This window comes from Rhopalosiphum maidis, chromosome 3 (assembly GCF_003676215.2).
Source record: "Rhopalosiphum maidis isolate BTI-1 chromosome 3, ASM367621v3, whole genome shotgun sequence".
In the NCBI taxonomy this organism is placed as follows: domain Eukaryota; kingdom Metazoa; phylum Arthropoda; class Insecta; order Hemiptera; family Aphididae; genus Rhopalosiphum; species Rhopalosiphum maidis.
Genome location: NC_040879.1, coordinates 44648404 through 44669220, shown reverse-complemented (window position 1 = coordinate 44669220; position 20817 = coordinate 44648404). Strand labels below are relative to the sequence as shown.

Sequence of the window (20817 nt, the reverse complement as noted above, 5' to 3'; positions counted from 1 at the left end):
CAGTGAGAATACGAATGCAATAATTCTTTTTATCGAAAAAAATTAATGTTTGATGGTCTCGACGTGCATGTGCCGCAGGGTCGATTAATGTCCTCGATAATAATCCCACAAAGGAAATATTGTCTAAAAATTTCAAAAATATTGGTATGGCCGGACCGTGTTGCTCATTTGAAGCGTGCGTCTGCCATTTTAAATGTTCCCGTTTATGTCCCACATTAGCAAAAATTCCAAACAGCTCTATCGATCGATTTTGTTACCCATATCCGTGGTTATATTTATACAATTTATTGCGTCGTTGTATTTAGACGTTTCTTAGGTATAGGCACTGTTCACAGATACCATGCATCGATGGCTTGAAGGCCAAATATGATATGTTCAATTGTTCAAAAAATGTTGGTAAATGTCCAATCAAGATATCTAGGCTCTCTTTACGATACTGCCAAATATCATTATAGTATTGTAGACTGCATTATTTTTATATAATCATAATAAATGGCATTTTATGAACTGATCTTATTTTTGAATTAATAAAAATAAGTCCAAATTGAATTGCCATTATATTATTTAAAATGGAAAAATTAGCTTTGTACCTATGATGTTAATTTCCACGGTTCCAGCGGAAAATATAATATGTACATATTAAAAAATAATAATAATTTTCATTTTTAATAAGTCCATTCTATTTCCACTCGAGAATTATTTAAAAAAAATATAGAATATTAACTTATCTAACAAATTATAATTTTACAGTAGGTTTTGCATAAAATCTAGTTAAATTATTAATAAAAAATTGCATTTAAAAATAACCTAAGTGGATTTGAAATATTTAAAGAATTGGGCTTGGATTTATATGCATTGGCATATATTTGCAACTTCTTATTACTGTTTAGTTAGAAATGTTTAAGAATTTTTTCATGTTTACGATGAAACAATTAACAAATCACAAATTGGTGGTTAATTTATTTTACATTGTATTAAATACCTATATTATTATAATTTAACATCTAATTTTTATTTTGTTTCTGTCCCGCCCCAAAGTCCTAGCAGTTGAGGCCCATAACAAAATTACAAAAAAAAAAAAAACATATCATACCAACGACTATTAGAGAAGCGTCGTACAAATGTGTATTTAGGAGTATGTAGTACGTACCAAATGTGTACCTACCCATTATTTGTAATAAGCAAAATTTGTATACAAATAAACGGTTGGCGGATGTGTTATTTACCCAGTAAATTCATATAGGTAGCTCATTACAAAAAATATGATATATTAGCGGCATGGGTGTGAAAAAATAAAACGAAAGTAGGTACATCTATTACGTGCAAATAAAATACTATAATATAATTTGACGATAAATCGTTGGCGTGTTACATAGGCAAAATAATTTTCGCTATAGAATATTAGTTTGGCAACACTTTCAGCGAAGATTTGTCGTGGCAGTCTGGCAACACTTATTCGCATTTGGGTACCCGGCGGACCGAAACTGAAATAATTGTTGTCTCCCGCGAGCGACGTTTCAGCACACCACCCACCTGGCGTAATCACACCGGATCGAGACGCGCCGGTCTGGAACCGCGGAGCTCGTGAGCGGTTTTCAGGTCGACCGCGTTCTGTGTCTTGGAAAAAAAAAAAATTAAAACGTGCAGAGCTCCGCGCCCCCGAAATCCACCCCCGCCAAACACCCGTCCCCAGCAAACGATTCGAAGCGGAAGCGGTGTACCTCGATATCGCCGCGGGTCTCGGAACAGGCGGCGCACGGCGCTGTGAACGCTGAACGACGGCAGCGCTGTACAAGTTTCTGCGTTCCGAGTGTGTATACCTCCTATATTGTCGCCGACGAGTTACGACCGAGAGATGGTTTCAATTTTTCGGTGAATATAACATGATAAATTAAAAACATAAAATGATTGTATTCCACTGTAATTACTGTGCCTACGATAATGCAACGATGTCGATACGTATTGCCATCCAAGTAACAAAACAGTCTCCATCGGTATCTACTGTACTAGAATCGTTAAAAACTGATCATGGCCTACACTAAAACACTATAATATTGGTGCATAACAAGTAGCCTACACTAAAGGAGGAGACATGTTTTATTGAATCATACATTTTAAATCACACATTTACAGCGTATCTATGTATATTCGCTATATTACATAATGTGGTGTAAATTTGTATTATTAATATTTAAAAGCTAAAGTGAACTGTTTAAAGAGTTTATGATTAATAAAATAATAATAGTATAATAATACGTCTGTCTGTCGGGTAAATTATACTAAAACCTTGTCTTTAAAGGCTTATCGATGATTTTTATACTCAGATTGATTAAATGTAACAATAAGAACTTTAAAACTTACACAAATTTATCATGACATATTTTAGTCGAGACATAAGAATAATAACTAAGAAATAAAATCAATTGTTTTGTTAATATTTGATGTTATGTAGATAAAGTTTTTTTTTATTTTGCAATTCTAATAATTTGTCTGAAGGATACTTATACTTAAACTATTGATATTTGATACAATATTATTATTATTATACCTAATATTTAGTTTTATGTATTATTGTATAATTATAATAACATCTTATAACGTCAATATTTTTCCAACTTAAACCATAAAAATGTTATGGTATTGGCGGTATTTCATTTAATGCGGTATCATTAATTATGTCATTAAAAATGTGTACTTAAATAATAATGATAACTAATAATAATTTATACTTATCTAATATAGATATACATTTTACGCTGTATATAACAAAACACTGGTATAACAATTATAAAAAAATTAACAGATATTTAATTAATTATTATGAACCAAAACATTCAGAATAAATTGTTATCACAGCAATTGTAACAATAAATTACAAAATGTTCATAAAATAAGTTTTAAAATATTATTTAACAATTCAGCCAGACCATGATTGTTCATTTTTTTTATTCTCTAACTATCTGAATAACCCGGCTTCGCTTGTGTGTTAAATAATCGATTCGTATATAAATTGGTTTTTTTATTATAATTAAACTTTTTAAAGTCTAGTCACGTAATATGTATAATATTTTTTATAATTTAACTTAATTCATGATATTTATTACTGAAATTACAAATAAAATGAAATTATAAATAATAAGAGTGATTTACTCATCGTAGGCTCATTTGGTACGACCTTGTGAAAAAAAAATCATTAAATTATTTAAATAGCACGCTAAAAAACCGTAGCCCCCTCTCCCTTCCCTTAGAAAAAAAATGAAAAATTAGATGACGTAGTGACACTCAGAAGATAAAATCATTGAAACATATTTATGAAAAAAAATTAGAAAAATATTAAATAATATCGTCACAAAATTGAAACAAAAAAAATGCCCGTTCTTCTTATATATATATATATTATATATAAGGATAAGGAAATTTTATTATGAACATTTAAATTAACATATATATTTCCGTTCGAATAAATTATCCATACTACATTTATTTGATACAATTTTAATTTAATTATTGTTGTCATTTCTAATTTTATACATGTTTAATTGCAATAAATTATTATAGACATTAGATTTAAATTATTATATTGGCTAAAATACTTAAAATTCTATGTGACGTAATATTACGTCAGTATTATTAATAACTTTTTGATAAATTGATAAAATTACAACAAACGAATTAGGTATAGAAATGTTGTTAATTATTATAATTATTATTATTTAAGTACCTTACTGTCGACACTATTATAAATATATAGTTCTATATATAATATATTACTATACATTATTTTTTTTTTTATAATACACAGCTTTTATGGAAATAGGTATTCAGTGCTTGACTGGAGGGGTGGAGAGGGATTGAGTATTTTAACTAATTTTTCAAATTTTTTTAGATACTCATACTCTCGCGCACTTTATTTAGGATTTTTTTTACAAAATTTGAAGTTGATACTAACCTTTTTTATCTTATTTTTAAAAAAAAAAAAACCTGTTCCCTTCATTTATTTTATGTATGTATAATATCTAGTACAGTAGTCATCGTAGTTATTAGTTATCAGTTTATTGCTGTTAATTGATATTATACATATTAATTAGCTTCAATTTAACTAAGGGCGCAATTTTTATTTTGAAATCATAATAATACCTCTACTACAGTCTTCAATTATTACTTGCACTTTTTTTATGAATATTTTTTATAAGAATATATAGGCAAATAATTATTGATTATTGGGGAACAAATTTGTTGCAACTATAAATTGTTATTAAGTTAAAAAAAAATGTCATCGGTGTATGCTATACTCAAATCAAAATAATTGCTATACACTAAATTCCAACCATAGACCATAGTCCACAATACCATATAATTAATAAGTATAATAATTATACTAGTAACTAGTTATTAGTTATTAATGTTATTATTTATAATCAACAAATAGGCGTGTATCAGCAAGGTTTAATTTTTCGCGGTTTAAATATTTGAAAGATGATTTTGTTTAAAAATTTTTTTTTTAGTTAATATGTTTATTCGTGTATATAGTATACTGCATTTGTTAAGACTTCAAAATATATTTTAAACTAATAATAATAATTTAATAACACTGTTATTTACTACAATAGACCTGCAAATTGTATAGACATGGCTAATATGAATAAATTACAATATATAATTTGCTTAGGTATCTACATGTTGTTGTGATGTCATATAGTTTTAAATTTACAATTGAGTAGCTGGCGGTTTAAAAACATTTCTGGTACCTAATAAATCATTAAATAGAGTGTTGAACATGATTAAAAATTTTGCAAAATATTAGTATGATACTTATTACTTAGTGTAAATTTGATAATATATGAGGTGATTCACACAGTATAATCACTCGTCACCCTTTTTATCTTTAATAATGCAGTTATATAAAATCTGATTTTTGAAATTGTATAATATACCTTATCTATTATCTACCATATTTGTTTATTATATACTAGATTTTATATAGATCATATTTCTAAATACTTGAGATTTTTATACTATTTAATATTTATTGAGGTGCTCTGTGGCAATAGAACTTCTGTTTTAAAATGAAAAACCCCTTTTATTTCAAATTATTCAGAAGATAAATTTTTTGAAAATTTTCATGTATCTAAATTAAAGTTTGAACGAGTTGTTTCTTACCTATTAAGGTACTAAGGAAATAGCTCATAACATTTTATAGTCCAGGCTATGGCCTATGATAATACATAAAATAAAAATGTTTGTGTTAATATTCTAATTAGTTATTAACTTATTATTTAATACAATTATTAGAAATTATTGTTAAATGAGTCATGTATAAGCAGATAAGCTTACCTACGTTAATTTTTAAATAATCTAAATAGAAAATTAAATCTATTTTTCCTATTTTATCGAATCTTTTATCTAACTTTTTTGGTAAATATATTTAAATAATTAATATTAGTATCTAGTAAGCTTATTACTTATTGGTATATTCACTTTATTAAATAAAAATATCTTTCATGTTAAGTGTATACGCATATCATAATATTGCCCTTAGGCCTTAGTTCAAACGCGAAGGGAACGTGCAGTTAAATTATTGCATTTTTTTTTTTTTAAAGAACTTTAAAATATAAGTATCTATTATTGTTATTTGTTAATATGAAAACAGCGGTCGACCAGTATTTTATATCTACTACATGATCGACACTATTCTCTCATAAGTGCAATGTACCTCTACTAATATAAAAGTTTTTATAACAACTGTATTAACATTTTTTTCTACAATTTACATTAATTTATTAATGAAAAGTGTAAAAAACTTGATTTATCAAAATACACAAAATGCTAATAAGGTATAAAATATACAGAATTTCCTAAAATATACATTCCATTTACGGAGATACGTTTTAGTTTTAATTTTAAAGCGTTGGAAAAAAAAGACATTCTATAAAAATCCCAGTCTAGCTTATTATTACATATTTTTGGAAATCAAGTAACTAGTCGCTATTAATTTTTCGTTTTTCTTTCATTCATGTAAAATACAAATAATTTAATAAATACAAATTGTGTTTCGTGATGACTATCTTGTGCCTCTTTAGAAATGTGCTCACGTCCCCCAGGTTGGGAAACACTGATCTAAAGTGTATGTAAAAGTTAGTGAATAAATTTATTGACCAAAATATTCAAGTCAAACATTTCTGAGTTTAGGTATGTGGGCGTAGTTAATGATTTGGAAACCAAAATGATAGAAATCAGTTAATTATCTACAATTAATTACAATATTATCTTAAATATTATTATTATTTTTTATACGTGGATCGTAAAAAATTATATAAGCATGTATGACATTTGTTCATTTATTCATTATTCAGTTTATTAAGAAATGGCTATAAGTTTATAACTTTTAAGTTATGACTCTTCATAACATATACTCATAACTGGTGGCTTTAATATCGGTTATTAAATTTCACACATGTTATTATATTTTATTCAAATGCATATTATCCTTGAATTTGTTACAAGTCTCCTACCATGGCCATAAAAACTTTAAAAATGTGTAGATAAACATTTTGTTTTTTTAATATCTTATAATTTTTATTACTATAGATACAAAATTAATCTACAAAAGGATCTTACATTCGTCTCTTTAAAATATTATCATTTAATATGAAATTCAGAAAGGTAAAACATTCGATGTAAAAATATTATGTTGTTTTGCATTGTAATTTAAAAATTAAAAGCGTATTTTAAAGAGGCTTGAGTTTGAGACAAAAGTTAATACTATTGAAAAAATCTTTAAAAGGTATTTATAAATAAATTCAAAAATGTTTATTAATCTAGAATGTGTTAAATAAACTGCCAATTATTTAAAGTTAAAATAAAATAAAAATTAATTTATAGTGTAGAAAAATAATTATTTTAACTTATAACACAATTTTATTTTATAAATATTCATTTAAAATACATTTACAATCGCAGGTTTTATTTATTTTGGTTTAAATAAATATTATTATAGGCGTTAAAATATGAAAAAATAATTATTACTTATTGACACCACAAGTGTCTTTAATCGTACGTAGTGGATTGTCCTAATGCAAATAAGACTAGAAGTCAGAATTTTATGATTTAGTATATTTGCTCATAGTCTATATTAGTTATAGTATTTATAGTCACTATTCAGTTAAACATAAGATATATTCTTACGATTTATAAGACATAGAATTCTGAAAGAATAAAACCATAATCATAGTTTGCTTAAAATTCCACATATTAGAGGTTAAAGATTATATTTTCGTAGGTATAGAATATTTGTAAATATAACAATATCATACAATTTTCAAAATTTTGCAAATATATTTTAATTTAATAATTATTTTGATATGTAGATTTTACATGCTGTACATACTACATACAAATGTAGAAGTTTTAAGTCAACCAATTCATAATTTATCTATTCTCTGTAAAATGATTGTATTAATAATAAATATTATGTAGGCATATTGTATATATTGGTATATTATTTGGTAGGTAGATAAAAAATTTAAAATGTAATATTATTTTACCGAGGATATCGTATTAAGGTTTGTATTAGGTACCTGCAGAATTTGATACAATTAATTGCAAAGAGCAATAATATTTTTATATCTATATAGGTAATATGTTGAAGGTTGAACTAACAAAATTGTATAATTAAGTATTGAATATTGTATATATAGATATAGTGATAATAATATTAAATAAACTTATCATATACTAATTACTACTAATTATTAATAATTTTTATCTATAGTTACATAATTTTATATATAAACTACTACAACAGTACGTAATTTTTTATTTCATTTTAAAACTTGCATATTTTATTTATTTAAAAAATTATTCAGAAAAATTTAATACATAGGTAAATAATTATATTTTTTTTACTTATACGGATACGTAATATGGTATGAAGTAAAATATACTGTAGTTACTCGTAAAAGTTTTCAACACACATGCTTAATAATCACAATTTAAAATAAATTTGTGTAATAGGTGGGTATACGTAATAATTGTATATGCGCGCGTATAACTAATATAAATTTACATTTGAAAAGGAAATCACACTGCAAATTCAAACATAAAAACATAGTTTTCTATTTTATAAATTACAGCGGTTATCCTGATCGTAGAAAAATATTTTTTTCATAAAATAAAATATGGCAAAATTCTCTTTTTTTGTCATGCGATTTTATTGTTAATTTCGAAAAATTATATAAACAATTTAAAAATATTTAAATGAGTTTAATTAAATACCTAAAAAATCTCTGAAAAAAAGCTCGAACAAAGATTAGGTAGTGAAAATTATCTTATTTAATTATAGACCAATATCAATATTAATTTTTAACGTTATTTTTTTATATTTTTATGTCATTTTTCATGTTATGGGACATTTTTAAAAATAAATTCGTATGTATAAAAAAGTAATATACTGATACAGTTATGCTGTTCACGTGTTTAAATTATAACACTTGTATGATGTATCTATTATAATTTATAACTTATATTACAAGTGTTTTTACACACATACACGCTTATCAAACCTAACGTTTATCGAGTATTATATTTATAAATTGTAATTATATTATATTTAAATTAAATGTTTTTCACTTATTGAAGTAGACTTTTTTGGTCATTTTTAAATTATTTTTTTTTGTTGAGTTTTTAGGAAATTGTATTATATACCTATCTAGTATACCTAGGTAATAAAATAAAAATAAATTTAACCAAAGCCGTACCGAGCTATTTTTTTATTCTGAGGCAAAACTTAGTAATGCGTCACCTGGCTAGTGGGGGTGACACTTTCGCAATTTTTAATATTTTTTGATAAGATTTGGAAAAATTTGAAAATTACTAATTAGATTTTGAGCAAAACAAGAAATACAAGTCTTAGCCAAAAGTATGTAATTTTAAACATTATATTTATGAAACTGTGAAAAAACTTATATTGTTAATAATATTTTTTCTTAAATTAATCATTTAATATCTTTACGTCTCTAGTATCAGGCATCCAAGGCAATGTATATGTGTATATTGGTATTCAATTCTGAACGGCGCGATGATTCAACAATGTTGTATGCTTTTTATTTTGTGTTTGTGTGCACGTTTTATAATAGGAAATATGCTTCAATATTCAACTTCAAAAGTGGTTTTTGTTAGCAAATGGAACTATTTTGTATTTTTAGGAGGTCAAATACAAAAATCCTCATTAATTTAGAAAATAATTAGGAAAAGCAAAAACAAGTTTAATATTGATATAAATATATCTAGAGTCTAAAATATTTCATAAATGTATAAATTTATTATATTCAATTTTATATCCTTACTTATTTGTTGTGTAAACTACACAGCAAATATAGTCTTATAGAGTGTAGCTCAGTGTAAGTACTACAATATAGTATTATAGTGTAATAGTGACCTCTACCTAGTGTTTTACGATATCGGACATTTTATTTCCACACAAGTGCCTACATAGCTTAATATTTACTTTAAAACATTTAAAGTACTTATTATTTATTGCTTTTCATTTGTAACACATTAATATTTCCAATTTATGATTTTAATACAAATACTGATAACCATACTGACCCTTTTCAATATCCTTTCGTTTCAATAAACTGCAGCAGGTCACTTCATTTACACATTTTATATTAAATTTTTTACTGATTATCATGTTTACACTCACTATTTTATATTGTATTTATAAGACCTTTGGTTGCTTAAATAAAGACGCCTTAACTCTTAAGGAAGTTAGAAAAATAAAACCAAATTCATAACTAATGTGCATTTGATTAGTGAAACCTTAATAAAAAATATTATGTAATATCAAAATAATAATAGTTTTTCGTATATTATTCGTAATAATATGTACCTATAAACGTCTAATCAAGGGTAAAGTTACTAGTTTAAAATGTTCGAATGTGATCTATCCTAAGATTATTTTTCGAACGTAAACTTTTCAAATGATCATAATATTGTATTGTACGTTTGTTGTGTACCTACGAAAGATTGAATGTAAAAAATATAAAAATATAAATAACAAGCATGATAGTTTACAGTAAAAAATAATTTATTTTAATAATAATAAAAAATTGATTTTTAAAATATATACCAATATAGGTAATTATTATATTACATATTTAAATGTTGACCAATTTTACGTACAAATTCTAGTTCATAATTTTCATTTCAAACAATACGAGATGAATTGATTTTAAATTTAACTTTCATTTGATGTTTTCTTGTTTGTTAGTCGTCGAAAAACTAACATCTCAATAATCACTTTAAACTTTCAGGGTATAGTTAAATAGTTTCATTTTGAAATGTTTATAATTGTTGTTTAAATGTGTGTACTTTAACCTAAAAACGAAAACAATAAGGAAAACTCATACATATAAATATTCGCACCACGGTGAAACGATATCATTCTTTTTATTTTATTTCTGTGCCATGACTGGCAAACTTTTCATTTTATAGCTAAATCTTTTTAATCGATATTAATTTATTGTTCTGATAACATATAAAACCATAATATCTTTGATAGGTGGAAGGAAGAGAGGTGTGTTAAAATTGTCTAGCTTACAAGTACCTATAACAATTATGATACACATAGTATATTATTATAATATATACTGATGTAAAATATATAAATATAATATTCATAATGATTTTCATCTTCGATCGTTTTAATTAGGTATTTAATTATTTTTTTTTTTTAATATACATTAAAAATTACGCCGAAAACATACTAATGTGAATTATGCACTCGTGAATCGCAAACCACTTTAGGTATACGAAACCTCCGTGACCCTAATGTGGGTCGTGACCGCAGATTTAGAATCGTTCTCATAGAGTAGACTATATTCATTGTACGAAACGTTATCGTCGAACCGTACTACGAAATACAAATTCAATTCGAGGTTCACCAAGATCCACCAGCAGTTAATTATTACTAATATAAAACGGTCTATTATAAAATATTTTTTTGATGTATACAGTGTGTTTTCTACAAACTACAGAGCGATTGATAAGATATACAATTATTTTTTTCTCTCTTAAGAGAAAGGAATGTCCCCACTTGTATTTAACAACAAATTCGACTTAATCAGTTTACAAAATACTTTGGTATTTATTGGTATCACTCTTAATAAAAGGTTAACATGATCAAATTACACTAAACAATAACTAAAATAACTTAACTTTTGCCTCCACCTACTTCGGCCTATATTAAAATCTAACATTTGTTTTAATAATTAACTACTCGAGTACAAATCAATCATTAGATCAGTACTCATAGTCGTATACAAACCCTTTCGTTAAAAATGTCCTATACATAACCACGCACCACCACTTTAAAAGAAACTGGAATAGTCGAATAGAAATCTCTTGATGTAAGTTATAAGAAAAAATAAAAAATAAAATAGAAAAGGAAAATAATTTTCCTAAATTTTAAATGTTTAGGTTTTGTTAATGAATTGTCTTCTCTTTATGTCATTCATGTGATTCCGCTTAATCTTCTTTTAGTTCTCTTATATGTTAATTAATGTTTCTGTAAAATATAATGTAAATACATTTTAATGTTTTATAATAAAAATATATTATTTTGTAACTCATTTGAATTTATTTTTGGTTTTGATTTCATAAACACTATTTTCTCTTGATAATTCTCATGAGTAAAAAAAGTTTTTTACGAGAACAGCTCAATATCGCGTAAATATATTTTTTTCGTCAATATACGATAATATAATACCTATTACCATCTTTATATTAATCAATATTATTACTATTAGTATAAGCGGGTCGTTATAATGCCGACACGTATTCGTCCGGACGTATTTTTTGCAACGTTATACGGGTTGAGTAATAGAGGAGTTGTGTTTTCCCACAAAAAATTGAATTATGTATAGACTATAGACAATAATGATATGCGTATAATAACGAAAATTTTCAAATCCCTAAGATAAATATTTTTTAATTCAATTAAATCAAAAATAAAACTTCAGAATTCCAGATAGAATTTCCAGATGTCTTTAAAAAATAATTATTGTGCTTATGAGTTTTCAATTTTTTTAGATGACAAACTTGTAGAGAACCTTGTATCAAATGTTCAAGCATTCAAGATATACATTTTAAATTTTACATAGATAATCGAAATAATGCTAAAAAAAATAGTATAAAAATTTTAATTTATAGGTAGATACACCTTTTACAGTTTAACTTAGAATTTTAGTATTTTACTAACCTAAATATTATAACTCACAATTTTAATGAATTATTTTTAACGAGAAGGATTTACATGTACCTAATACTGTAGTAGTATAAATACCTACTGAATCTGGGTGTGTACTTAATTTTACATTCTGTATTCTGAAGACTGAAACCTTATTATATATACTCATACATAACATATTAAAAAATATGTTTATACGAGATGTCATATTTCATCTAATTGTATTCATATTCTTAATGATAAATCACATAAGTATTATTGCATAATCGCAAACCTTAATCATTTTATTTTATAATTTAAATGGCTAAATTGGAGTTCATACCAATCTTACTAAGATTTTTATTATTTATTTATTTATTTTTTTTTTTTTTGAGAAAAAAATTATGCAATCTTTTTTTATTGAACACGTGGACATTATAACCAATTGGCTATTACATAAATAATACTTTAATAAAAATTACTAATAATTATAAGGTTATCGATATAAAGTCAAATAATTTGATTTCATCCTAAACCGTATTGTGTATAGCCATTATTTTAAATGAGATTAAAAAAAAAATGAAACGAGGATTGTCAATTATCATATCATTCATTCCAATCGATTTATACTATTATTTAATATATTTGTTATTGCTAATTAGGTATATTGTGATTTGTATATAAAGGGAATTGGGAAATATATTAACAAATGTATATGATTAGCATCAATCATATGTTTTTTAATCAAATAAGCAGCTTATTAATATTATCTTATTTGTATTTAATTAGTATTTAGTTGTAAATAAAGTAAGTACCGTAATATTATAATGAATTAATTATAAAATACATAAACGCACAGGTAGGTACTCAGTATTAAAGGTATCGAATATTTGAACATCTGCAACCACTGTAACATATGTCATCTGTGTATATTTTTTTGCGAATAACCAAGTAAATACTTGAAATTTACATAAAATGCATATATTATAATTTTGATTATATGATAAAATTGTCAAAATTGTTAATTTATTTGAGCTATTTATATAGGCATGGTAAATTTGCGATATTTTTTAGTTCTATTTTTATAAATGTTAATTAAAAATTATTCGCTTGGTTAAGAATCTTGAAAATTGAATACACAATTCTATATAAACTGTTCTTATATTTTCATAAAAATATTAAAAATATTTAGGCACAATTTATTTCAATATGCATTTGAACTTAGAATTTTCACAAAATTCATCAAAATCACATAAAAAATACTAACTATTTTATAATTAGAACTTAGAAATTCATAAAAACTTTTCATTTTATATCTAAATATTGAAAAACTATAGTACATTCCTTTTACTTCTACATAAATTATATGATTATGAAATTTCTTACACGCAATGACATTTTTGATTTATTTTAAGATAATATCTATAAAATTATCCTAATTATACTATGAATTTATATTGTTACTGTTTTACGGTATTTACAGAAAGATAAAATTAAATTTCAAATTATTTAAAGTTGTACAATATTGTATAAATGTATATTATTATAATAATTAAAAAAATTAAATACTACATTGTCTAAGATAAATTAGATCAGCCTATCAGAATACTAAAAGTAAAACATGTATAATAGCTATATCAAAATATTAACAAAAAAAAAACACATTACATTACATTATACTTGGTGTTATTATAATTTATAGGCTGACAGATGGTTTCCGCTCAGAATCTTTTTTACGTACACTATGCTACATGTATATATACATATTTTTAAATTCAAATTTAATACATTCATAAAATCCATTATATAATGGCCCTCTCAACGCCTAATGTTCAGAAAATCGGTACCCATTCGCCTACTTTTTTAAAATTGAGGATCATTGCTTCTATAGTTTTCTTTTAGCCCTAGTACATTTGTATATATTTTAGCTTTTTTTTCTAGTAGTTGTGAAAAAAATTATTTTTAGTTAAAAATGCCAACATCCTATAATAATATTGTATAGTATTAGTATATTAAAATGTACTTTAATACAGTAAATTTGAAGTATCATTTGCATAACTAGGCCTTTGTGAGGGGGGGGAGTCTTAACATTTATCGATAACAAAATAAGGTATGGGAAATATAAAGCCGCCCTCACACAGTTATCAACTTATAAGTTATAACACTATAATATGAATATTACATTGAAATACAATGAGAACATTAAATTTAAATATTTTTAAATTCGTTAATTTAATACCCTCACATATATGTAATATATAATATATATATCATATAATATTACATTATTAAATCAAAATACTTGGTTTTACCCACCGTCATAGACAGTGCTTTTACACAAATTGTTTATTAATTGCATCAATAATAATTATAATATTGGATGATACATACTTCATAATTTAATGACAAGGAAAGTAATTATACTAGTTCAGTAGCTCGTACTCTTGCAATTAACATTATTTAGTATTTTACTTTAAGTGCCTATGAGAATATAACACTTAAACACTCAATTACGTGATGTCATAGGAATAGGATGTATTAACAAACATTTTTCGAAAATTTTTTGTTTTCAAATTTAGTTTAATTACCTATCTACCTAGTTTATAAATACGACTATAATCATAATATTATGATATAATTCATATAACACTACTCTTCACAAAATAATTAAAATTTAAAAACGAATTCAATAAAAAAATGTCATGTACAAAAACCGAGAAACAAATCTTAAATACGTTTATGATATTATCGTCACGCCGGCATGACAGCATCACAACATTGTCGATCGTTTAGTTACGTCTATCTTTAACTAAAACGATTAATATACCTACTGATATTATTTTGATTAGAATTTACAAGTACAATATTGTTTATTATTTCAAAACATTTGAAATAGGATTTGAATCCGAACCACTGCGGGGCTATATTTATTATTTAACATTAGATAGGATAGGCAACTGCCTATGTCCCCCGTTATTAGGGTGACTGATTTGTATGAACCTTTTTTTTTAAGTAGAATACAATTTTCATCGTAATTTTTTTTGAGAAAATGTATAGGTAAATTGATTTGTTTTATACAACTCATATGTGAAAGGGATTATATTATATGCTACGACTGTTGACAACTGACAAGGGGCCAAATTTTGTATTTTGCCTAAAAACTCAAAATGCCCAAATCAGGTCTTGGTCAACCACCAACTAAATATTTCTTACGTTACTTCATAGAACACAATAGGTATTTTTAAAATTGAAAGTACTCACGTAACATAAGTTATACAAAGTTAGCAATAATATTATGTAATAAAGCGCATATACATTTAGTCAGAAAAGCTGATGAGTGGTTTTCAATCAGTTGCGGATGTCGTGTCGGGCTTTTAGCGGTTTAGCTTCTTCCACCCCTTCCGGAGTCACGCACATACGCCTTTGAATAATTACAGAGTAAAAAGATCGTGAAAAAAATAATACGACGGCGGCGCCGGACGTTCGTATGACGACCGTCGTCCGTGGAGTGCGGGGCAGGCGGTGGAGGCCGCCGTCGTTGATAACAATAATAGTTGTACGATATCTGTGGTGGAGGGGCCGCCGACGATCGCACAACTGCTACACTGACTGCCAGTCCTCCGCCGCCACCCGACGACCGTGATAACTGTAAAGTATAGTGTTAACGCTCACGCTTTATCACCGTCACTTGTCAGTCGTCTGTGATCGCGACCTGTGCACATTTTCATCTTCACCTCGTCCCGTTCACACCGGACGGACAAGTCGCTGGCGTACGTTTGACGCGAGAGAAATTCTTCGCACTCTGACGTCAGAGGTGGTCGCCGTTTGTCCAACTCTCACTTTTCACAGTTCCCAGACTACACGTCAGGCACTAAGTCCGGATATCCGTCGAGAGCAGAGCAACTTGGACGTGTTACCCCGTGTAGTGTAAAAGGTGAGTGTATCTGCTTCAAATGTCCACTGGCGCTGTGCCGTTACGAAAATCGTCGGTCTGACTATTGCGCGATATTACCTTTATAATGATATATACACTTTGCCGTAGCGTCTTGCCCGAACCTTACTACTTGTTGACACTAGTCTTTCTATCTTATGTTCATAAAAAAAAAAAAAGGAAAATCATCTAAAAATCACTTTTGAATTGATTTTAATTTACTGGTCCGACTGTTGTCATGGTGGCCAGACACATTAACATGTCTTACAAACGTATGAACTTGAGGCATTCCTTTTCTCGACAATTTAAAAATGTAAAAATAAAAGGTTCTTTGCGATCATTATATTACTTTGATATGGTTAGGGTGAAAGGTGACCCGGTTAACCTTGTGCCCGTTAAAATTGTTGATTTTTAAATTGTATTGTTACTGGCCAAGACCAATACAATTCTATACTATTTGATCTAATTAAAGGTTATTGTACACGGTAACTCAGTAAAATGGAATAATTAATTAAATAATTATAATAAAAATATTTGAAATTAATTATAATATTTTAATTATTATGCTAATATATAAATATTTTATATTATTACACTTAGATTGAAGGTTAACTAATTATAATATAATTCAATGTTTGACATTGAATGATATATTATTCAACAATCCATTAATTTGGTATTCTTAGCCAATATGTTAATATTATAATTTACTTATTGGTGAATATTATATTATATTTTGTTTACCATAGGTAACATTTAATGTAATAATTACCTAAGTATTTGTTGATCCTTGATGTTTTTTTTATAACAGGTTTTTTTTTACTATTAGAAAGTTTATAATTTATTATGCTAATAAGTAATAATATATGATTATAGTTTTAATATAATTTATGTATTTTGCTAATGTTGAACAATTGTAACTAATTTCTTGTTTAAAATCTTAATGTATTTTAATAAACCATTAAGCATAAATAATTATGTTATAAGTATATTGGGTAATGGTTTTACTTTCTATTTACTTCTTTTTCTATTGTATAAGTAGCTATTAACTATTTTACAGTAACTATAATCTTAATATTGATCTTTTTTTGTGTGTGTATATCATACTTAAATTTTGTATTGTAGACATTTATTTTATTATATGTACTTACCTTTAGGTTTAGAGGACCTTCTTTAACCATTTAAAGCATTAATGAATTCTATAAGTGCAAACAAATTAGCTTATAATTTTGTACTACATACTACAATATTCTGGGTATAATGATTTCCAGTAATACATTTTGTTGGTTTTCTATCTTATATGGAGTAGTTTTAACTATAGTAACTATAATTAATTATTTGTTTTAATAAATCCTAATTATGTTATACATTTCATATAGGTAATATTACTGTAACTGTTATTCTTCATAAAATATGTATGACGAAAAAATAAATGTATTAATTTAAAAATAATGATTCTATACAATAAAAATTATGTTTTAATAAAAAGCTATTAGCATGTACTGTCTCCATCTTACTAACACACAACGTGCAAATTTGTATTCAGATGAAATCCTTTTTATGTTGTTAATTTTAATATTAATTAAATTTACCAATTATCAAACTTAAAGATAAAAATTTAATCTAGGGCATTTCATAGGGTTTTATTGATATTATAATTTTATAGTGAGATATGAGTATTTTTAAGTACTTTAAATAGCTAAAACTTACTAAGAGAACACTTATGGGTATATAATAAAATAAACAAATAATAATATTTTATATATTTCAAAAAATTAATTTTAAACTTTAAAATTGTATAATCATTGTTTTATATATATCCAGACTCCAGAGATATAACTAAATTTGGGCATAACAATATGATTTTCTAGGTTCCTTGAAAATCATTATAATCAAATTTCACTGTATTTATTTTAACCAAATAAAAATATATATTTCCATTTATTTTTTGTGAGTAGATACTGTTTAAAAATAATATAATTTTATATTTTATAAAAATATAAGTAATTTAAATTTATAATTAATATTTAAGTCATCAATAGTTAGATACTAATTATTATTTACATATTTTTTTAGTTCAGAATCATGGCGTGCCCATTCATGTCTAAACTGCCAACTACTTATGTCAAGAACTATGTTTCGGGCTTGCTTAAGACATATGGTCATTCGTGTCCAGTTATGTCTAGATTTATAAATGTTGGATCTCCTGCAAGTGTTATAAATGAAAAAATTGATAATAAAAAAAAGTGCCCGTTTCTAGAAAATGAAAGTACTGCAAAAGCAGTTAAAGAAGTTAGCAAAGAAATTCAAGAGGATGTTATTGAACCCAAATCTATAACAGGTACCAAATTACTATTAATATTACCAATATTTTATGCTGTTAATTGAATAATTCATAGCACATTTATTTAGTACTTATGTATACATATACATTGTAATACTTTGAATTGATAGATACATAATTATTTTACCAATTTTATGGACTTGTAATAAATGTATAATTTTAATTTTTATTGTGTTTTAAGAAAATATCTACAACTATGAAAAATTTTTCCATGAACAAATTATGCGTAAGAAGGTAGATCATTCTTATAGGATTTTCAAAAAAGTGAATAGATTGGCTATGGATTTTCCATATGCGGTTGAATACACAGGACATGAAAAGCCAGTTACAGTATGGTGTTCAAATGATTATCTGGGCATGTCTTGTCATCCAGAAGTGAAGGGTGCAGTTCAGTAAGATGTGTTTATTATTATTCAATTCTTAATAATATATTTATTTAATTGTAATTATTACTCAAAACTGGATATTAATTATTTTACTAGACGAACTTTAAACAAATATGGGTCAGGTGCTGGAGGAACACGTAATATATCCGGTAATTCAATGTTTCATGAGAATTTGGAAAAGGATTTGGCTGTACTCCATGAAAAAGAAGCGGCTTTATTGTTTACGTCATGTTTTGTTGCAAATGACTCTACATTATTTACGTTGGGGAAAATGGTACCAGGTATAAACAATTGATATTTATGAATATTTAATAAGTTGTTGTATCAACTAATAATTTTGTATTGTTAAATATTTTAGGTTTACATATATTTTCGGATTCTGGTAATCATGCATCAATGATACAAGGTATTCGTAATTGTGGGGCTCCCAAGCATATATTTCGTCACAATGATCCACAACATTTGGAAGAACTATTAATGTCCGTTGATAAGGCTGTACCTAAGATAGTTGCATTTGAAACAGTTCACTCTATGACCGGTGCAATATGTCCACTCGAAGAGCTTTGCGAGGTAAAAAATAAATACTATCAATGGTCTATTTAAAAATGATTTATATTTTATAACAATATTATAAACTTATTCAACTGTTTTTAGATATCTCATAAGTATGGAGCGTTGACTTATGTAGACGAAGTTCATGCTGTTGGTTTGTACGGAGATCATGGTGCTGGTGTTGGTGAACTGCGGGGTCTAATGAATCAAATGGACATTATATCTGGCACATTGGGTTATTATATGAATAAGACAGAAAAAAAAATGTACACGTTGTGTAACTTATTATTTTATATTTTTTTTAGGTAAAGCTTATGGTAATGTGGGAGGATATATTGCTGCTTCAAGCAATTTAATTGATATGATCCGTAGTTATGCTGCTGGTTTTATTTTTACCACATCATTACCACCCATGGTTTTAGCCGGTGCTCGGACAGCTGTCAGTGTATTAGCATCAGCAGAAGGAAGATCGCTCAGACAAAAACATCAGGAAAATGTTGCGTACCTCCGTCAAAAATTATATGCTGCTGGGTTACCCGTTGAGTCAACACCATCTCATATCATACCCATTAAGGTTTTAGTTTAAATAAAAACTAATGATAATTATTTAATTTTATACATGAAATATATTTTGTTTAGATTGGAAATCCGAATTTATGTTCAAAAATATCTGATATACTACTTCAAGAAAAAGGACATTATGTACAAGCCATCAATTATCCCACCGTACCAATTGGCCAAGAAAAATTAAGATTGGCACCTACACCACACCATACTCCAGAAATGATTGATACGCTTGTGGAAGACATGCTTGATGTCTGGGTAACACTTGGCATTCCTCTTAAAGCTGTAAGTAATCAATATTATTCTTGTTAAAAGAAAATTCTTTATTATATTACATGTTTATTCAAAATTTATCCATTGATTATTGTTTTTTCAGACTCGCTGTAGTATGTGCAAGAAAAAACCTTTGTGTGCTCGAATCAGCAACCATATACAAAACAACTGTAGAATTACTATTGAGTCATGTCTGGCTCCCAATTGTTATCAGTTAGTTAATGCCTCAGCTTAAAATCAGTATTCCTGGTCATGTCTTATTTTAAATAACTAAACTTTTATTTTGATTTTAAATCTTTGGTAATGGGTAAACATTCTTATTTTTCTTAATATTTGTTATTACATGTATTTACACACATGATTTGGGGATTGTCCGCTTAACTAATAATAGTTCTGAAACTTCAATAATTTATTATTTAATATAATATTTCCAATAGTTAGATACAATTCATCGTTCTTGTAATACATTAATTGTGCTAAATTATATTACTTACCAAAACTTACACTCCAAATTTTTTTTTTATAACTGATCACAAATTTT

General features: G+C 26.3%; 1 protein-coding gene across 2 annotated transcripts; it reads left to right on the top strand.

Annotated features, from left to right (window-relative positions):
- The first annotated feature begins 15862 nt into the window (after positions 1–15862).
- On the top strand, positions 15863–20817 carry LOC113556088 (5-aminolevulinate synthase, erythroid-specific, mitochondrial). 2 transcript variants are annotated; one of them, XM_026960825.1, is made up of 9 exons: positions 15863–16160; positions 18239–18498; positions 18683–18893; positions 18984–19168; positions 19246–19457; positions 19542–19674; positions 19745–20013; positions 20079–20288; positions 20380–20817. In XM_026960825.1, exons 2-9 carry the CDS (start codon positions 18243–18245, stop codon positions 20509–20511), a joined length of 1608 nt encoding a protein of 535 aa, XP_026816626.1. In that variant the 5' UTR covers positions 15863–16160; positions 18239–18242; the 3' UTR covers positions 20512–20817. The 2 variants fall into 2 exon arrangements, with proteins under 2 accessions (XP_026816626.1, XP_026816625.1); XM_026960824.1 differs by having other exon boundaries at positions 15864–16160; positions 18234–18498; positions 20380–20816.